A 6,000-nucleotide genomic window follows, 5' to 3' on the forward strand; every position below is an offset into this window, starting at 1 on the left:
GTGGGTGAAGCAGATGCCAGGCGGGGCAGGGTGGGGCAGGAAGGGCCCGAGTTGCACCGTGTCTTTAAGCCACGGTGAGGACTGTGGGCTTTATCCCGAGGGCAGCAGGCTAGCCCTGAAGGGTTTTAAATGGGGAATCCTTGAAAAGTCTTCTATTGGAAATGTTTCTTGAGTCACATGGCAATTCTTAAGACTTGTTTTATTTGCATTTAGAACCAGGAGCAATTGAAAGACGATGACTCCGATCTTATTCTCAACGATGGCGATATTAGTTTGACGTATGGGGATTCTACTGTGAACACCGAATCAGGAGCAGCCGGCGCCCCTAGGAGGTTTATGGGAAACAGTTCTGAAGATGCCTTGGATCGGGAGCTTGCATTTGGGGACCACGAACTGGTCATTCGGGGAACACGCCTGGTTCTTCCTATGGATGATTCCGAACCCCCATTAAATTTGTTAGATAATACGAGACACAGTCCAGCCTAAGCTTACTAATACTCACTTAGTGATTTGTAAAATTTGCACATGTGATTGTGAAGAAATTTGTACTACCTAAAAAGTCCCAGTGCATGTCTCTGAATGTTTAAGCTATATAAATGCTCTTTATATGGCATTGAGAGAATATAAATATCCTGTATGAGGCAGATCGTGAACAAACTATTCTTTTACGTTTCATTGGCTGCACTATGTAGATTGGATCTGTTTTAGAAAAAAGTTATTTTCACAGTGATGTGTGTTCTGTTAGCTTTACGTCTCAGTTAAAGTATACCAAGTGACAGATTTACTCTTTCTTACACTTACCTGATACTTAACCAGAGTACCAAGTTCTTGTGCCGTGAATTAATTTTGTTTCGTGGGAGGGGAGGGAGAGGAAAGAGGGACTGTTATCTCTGGGGAAGCCCAGGGAGGGAAGAGGTTCCTTTTTTGGGAAGCTTGTGTTCATTGCTACTGCCTTGGTCATGACCGTTGTCTTTCCTTTTTTCTCCGGTGGCCTGTTGTGGCATTAGAGGCTGATGGTGTTCAGATCTTGTCCCGTTGGAGTTGGGAATGAAGTGGGGGGGGGGGGTCCCTCTTCCCCACCTTGCTGTGAAGGAACAGATTCATTGAGTATAGCACACTGGTGTTCAGAAAAGAAGGGCTACAGAAGACATCCAAAACTGTGTTGCTTTTCTCCCCAAGCGAGACTGTAGGAAGCAGTCGCGTGATCCTGCCAGGTTAGCCGAAGTACAGGTGTATATGGTGCAGGGTGCGTGGTTTGCATTGGCGGGGGGCCGGGGCAGAGCGCAGGAGCGGAGTAAAGAGAAGGTGGGGGTGCTTCGGAGATCTCTCTTCCCGAACATGTAAATATTCCATACCAGATAAGTTTAAATAAGAAACTCAGTTGCTGCTTACTTTTTGATTATGTACTTTATCTGTATAGCCAGCTTTGTGGTCAGATGTTTTTATATCGATTTAAATTGCTGCTCTTTAGCAGCCAAACAGGAGCAAAATGTAAAATTTTGGAACTTTACTGTGTCTCATTGTCATTCGTTAGTGTGTAGTTGATGTTTAAAGTTAATTTATGACCCCATGATTGTTCACACTACATTAAGGTCAGTCGGAAAGCACCGCGCCGCCCTGGAGCTTATCGTAAGGGCCGTGCTTCCTTTACGCGCACCGGCTAGACTTGTCTTCGTCTCCATGTTAGTTTTTCATATGAAATACCTAAGCTGCCGTGTGGGTGTGTGTGGGTGTGGGTGTGGGTTTGTTTTTTTTTTTTTTTTTTTTTTTTTTTTACAGTTTTCAAGTTAGAGTCCATAGCGACTTCCCATTTCCTATTCAGAGAATGAAAGTAGATTCTATTTTGTAATGCTGAAAAAACGTACCGGTGCATTGAATGCTTAGAAGGGAGATACGTTCTGATGTTGAGCCTGACCTGTTAATGTTTCGGAAGACAACAAGGAACTTCTGTGGGTCTTTTCCCCCCTCGGGTCTGAGTAGCATTGCCTTAAATCTTACCCCATTCACAAACGGATGTGTTTACGTGATGTTCGAATTGCCCAGCAAAAGATGTCTTTCCAAATAAAATATGTACTTATTCTCCCCGAGGTGTCTGTACTGTTGCAAACACTCCTTGAGGTTTTAAGGGAATTCTACTGTTGTACCCTTGAGTGGCAGCTCTCGCTGTTGGCAGAGCCATCTGTTACGTAGTGGTAGCGACTTTCCTGCTATGCAGGAACCCTGTGACGTGTGCACTTGGTATGACGTGTGCCTCTTCGTGCAGTCTCTCATCTCTTGTTAGTGTGTGTTTGAGGGGCTTTGAACTTCAGCGTCATTCACCCACGTAGTTATTCGACTTGTAAAAGGTTGTACAAGAAATTAACAACTACCTTTTTTATTCTGTCAGGTTACTGAGCTCACTTTATGAAAATGGCTGTAAATACTTAGCATGACACCTGCAGTACTCGTCTCTTTCAGCATGCAGAAGACTTTTTCTTAGGGAAACCGATACAGCTTGAGTCCACTAAATCTGCCTTCGTACTCTGTCAAAGGGGAACCGAGGCTGCTGTGCTTATGGCAGCATCTGGAAGCTTCTCCTCTCCTCTCATCTGTGCACAGACCTCCAAGCAAAGAAGAAACAACTGTGCTCATATACCCGTTGGTCTTCGACACCTGAGTGAACTCGAATGAAGGACAGTCTGAGTTACCATCACGCACAAAGTAGAGCTGCTCTCGGACTTAACCGTTCTGTTCTTTGTGAACCCTACGCGTTTGAATGACTCAAACATTGCATCTTTTAAAGTTATTTTGTAAGGTTCCTTGGCATTTTATCCTTGTCGTCCGTTTTTGGCAATGTGCTGTTAAAGAACTAGACTTAATCTGTACGTATTTTTTGTTTTCCCTTGGAGTACTTGGACAGATGTTATAGTGGTTTCTTTTAGGAAAATCTGTCATTAAAAAAATTATAGCCTTGCAAATAACCACTCACCGTATTTGAGTCACAGTTTATTCTAGTGAGAAGTAAAGAGTGGTGACTTCATTTATTTTTCTACCTATACACCTACTGGGAAAGCGGGGAAGACTGATGTTTAAAAAAAGGACAGACAGAAACCTCCCAGAACGTAACGTATGGGGTTGCCCATTTGGGGGCTTACGTGTGAGGCTAGACATATTTACCTGTGGTCACAATTGGACCATTTAAGAAATAAGACTCAAGGCAGTCAAATTCTGTCACATTGACTTGTAGCCTGTTAGCTCAGTAATGAATAGTGTCATGAAAATGTCAGTCCCTTTATATGGTGAGAGTAGATTCTGTGTCTGGATAGGTAGAAAGGCCGTGCCAAGTTCAGTTGAAAGCATGCTCACGCAAATAGCCCTTTTTCCAAGTTAAAGATAGGTCTTTCTTTCTCTACATGAACAGTTTTATAGGTTAGGGTTTGCTCACAGCAACTTTGTCTAGTAAAGGCACCAACCACACTAATACTCTGTTTTGTCACCAGATTTCTTGTTCATGGTCTAGTGAGAGACACAGGTGGTGGGCCTACACACATCTCTTTTCGGGAACAAACCATGTTTTATAATTCACAAATACAGCCCGACGTTCAATTTGAGCAAGTACGTTTGTTAACCTGACTCAGCGCAGGAGTGTAAAGAGGGGAAGGGTGGGGACACCTGGCTGGCTCGGTCGGTGGAGTGTGCGACCCTTGATCTCAGGATCGGGAGTTTGAGCCCCACGTCGGGCGGGGTGGTTTTCTGAAGTTTACTGAAGTTACTTAAGTTTACTTAAACTTAAGTTTAATTAACAAAAAGGGATGAAAGTATAGATGTTCTAACTTCATCAGGTGTGCTCGATAGGAAGCACCCCACGCGGGTGACACAGTGTAAGGTATGAGGCTCAGAATAAATTGAAAATGACAATATGAATTCCCGTTTTTTGAGCCCTTCTTAGCTACAGGCCTACACAGGCCTCTTGAAAATCTACATTTTAATTTAATCTGAATCCTGCTGTGATAGTACGTTCTGTTCTTCTCATTTCACAGACGGGAAAGCTGAGGTGCAGGGAGGTCGTCACACTGCTAGCCAGTGACAGAGCCAGGACTCAAACCCAGTCTTGGTCCAAAGTCTAGATTGTTAACCCCTCCTCCAGTGGCTCCAGTGGTGGGCTGCGGGCTAACCCATCTTGAGAACTACAAGGAGGGTGCAGAGAATGGCACACTTCTGTCCTGCTGCCCACTGCCTGCTTGACATCAGGCCAGGGAAAGGCAATGAAGTCTCGGCTCCGTCCCTCCATTTGCTGCACTGTTGGCTGCCAGACACGAGTTTGGCCGATTGGGAATTTTCTCGAATTCTTAGTGAAGTGCCCTCCTGTGTCTCTTTGAGTCCATAAGCAAGGCAACCTGGCTAGCACCATGCCTTCCCACTGTGCCTTCCACCATTTTCACCAAGGGGGTCCATCCTTTGTGGCAGAGCGTGTGGTCCTGAACAGTGGCTCTGTGCCCACATAGTTTGGTGTAGTAGAAAAATCCCAGGCTTTGGAGTTACATAGATCTGGTTTCAAATCCAAGTTCCGCTATTACCCAATGTCAGCTAGTTACTTGACTTTGCTGAGCCTTTCTGCTCCCTCAGCTATAAAGTGAATTCATTCAAGAAATATTTGAGTGTTTACTTTGTGCCATATGCAGTGGCTAGAGTAGCAGACGATTCCACAATGATCCCTGCTCTCACAGAGCATATTTTACAGAAAGACCGATTGCCTTCTGGTAGGGGAATATGTGTCTTAAATAATCGGCAAATAACATAAAATACAATAGCCATATGATGGCAGAGTATGGGTGGCTGGGAGAGGGGACTCTTGCCTGGTGGTAGGGGAATAGGGCAGATCTTCCTCATGAAGTGGTATTTAAGCTGAGACCTCGAAGCTAAGCAGGGGGTCACCCAGATGGGGGGTGAGGACGAAGAACGTTCTGGGCAGAGTGAACAGTGACAACTCGCCACCTATAACTGATCTTCCACACAACCTTCATCCGATGAAATAGTTAGCTGAGTGACAGACAGACCTTGTGCTATGCTATATGCATGGAGTAAGGAATAAAATCGATGCACGCTACCCTCCTAGCACTTATGTATCCATGTGGAAGACAGTGCCCAACGATTGTAACGAGGGGCACCTCGAAGCCACACCTGGCCCGGCGACTTCCTCCCCTTCAGGCCTTTCCTGCTGCACCTGCAAGGCAAGTCCGTGCCCTCTGATCGCTTGCAGCCTTTAGACATTTGAAAAGAGGAGCCGGTATGTCTGCTGGGTCTTTCTGCCCCCAAGCTAACAGCCCCATTCTCTTCCTATCTTCTGGCCATGCACCAGGAGTCTGTTGTTCTAGACTTCTCTATGAATGCGCCTAAGACCATGTTAGCTTTTTGTTTCAGTGGCCACATCTCCCTCAGTGGGCTGACTGTCCCCAGAAAGTCTGGGCGGGTCCCCTGCCCTCACAGAGCTTATATTCCCGTCGGAGCAGGCCAACCATAAATAAATATGCACACAAAGTAATTAGAGGTTGGGGTAAGGGACAGGTAGGGAACGTGGGAGAGGGTGATGGGCCTGAGGAGGCAGCCAGGCAGGGGAGTGTGGGAGGGCTCAGGGGGTAACGTTAAAACCAGGGCTTGAAGGAACCAGCCAGGCAGACAACAAACAGGAAGAGGGGCAGAAAGGTCTGGGTTAGGGCCGATGCTCAATGAGTGTGTGTTGAAAAGGAGCAAAATGTCCTCCTGTCCCTTACCGAGTTGGATCTGGAAAGCCTTCCCGGTGGAACAGGAGAAGCGATAGGCCAGAGGCCCCCGCCCTGCCTGCCACTGGGCGCTCTTGGGAAGTCACTTAAACCTCTCTGAGCCCGTTTCATGCCTTATGAAGTGACGCCCGCTGACTGATGCAGTGAACATTTACTGTCAGGTGCCAGCACTGTGGTAGCTACTGGATTCTGATCCCAGCCCGTGTAGCCGCCAGCCCTGTTCAGGGGAGCAGATGAAGTG

At 46.3% G+C, this 6,000-nt stretch overlaps 1 protein-coding gene across 4 annotated transcripts in view; it reads left to right on the plus strand.

Annotated features, from left to right (window-relative positions):
• SLC9A6 (solute carrier family 9 member A6) overlaps positions 1 to 2,957 on the plus strand; it is a 52,396-nt gene extending 49,439 nt beyond the window's left edge. For all 4 annotated transcript variants that reach the window (XM_040627670.1, XM_040627657.1, XM_040627661.1 and 1 more), the window contains one exon: positions 214 to 2,957. In XM_040627670.1, the coding sequence (XP_040483604.1) occupies positions 214 to 486 (273 nt within the window). In that variant the 3' untranslated portion in view covers positions 487 to 2,957. The remainder of the gene's footprint in view (positions 1 to 213) is intronic.
• The last annotated feature ends 3,043 nt before the right edge of the window (positions 2,958 to 6,000 follow it).

This window comes from Ursus maritimus (genome assembly GCF_017311325.1).
Source record: "Ursus maritimus isolate PB19 chromosome X unlocalized genomic scaffold, ASM1731132v1 scaffold_X1, whole genome shotgun sequence".
NCBI lineage: Eukaryota > Metazoa > Chordata > Mammalia > Carnivora > Ursidae > Ursus > Ursus maritimus.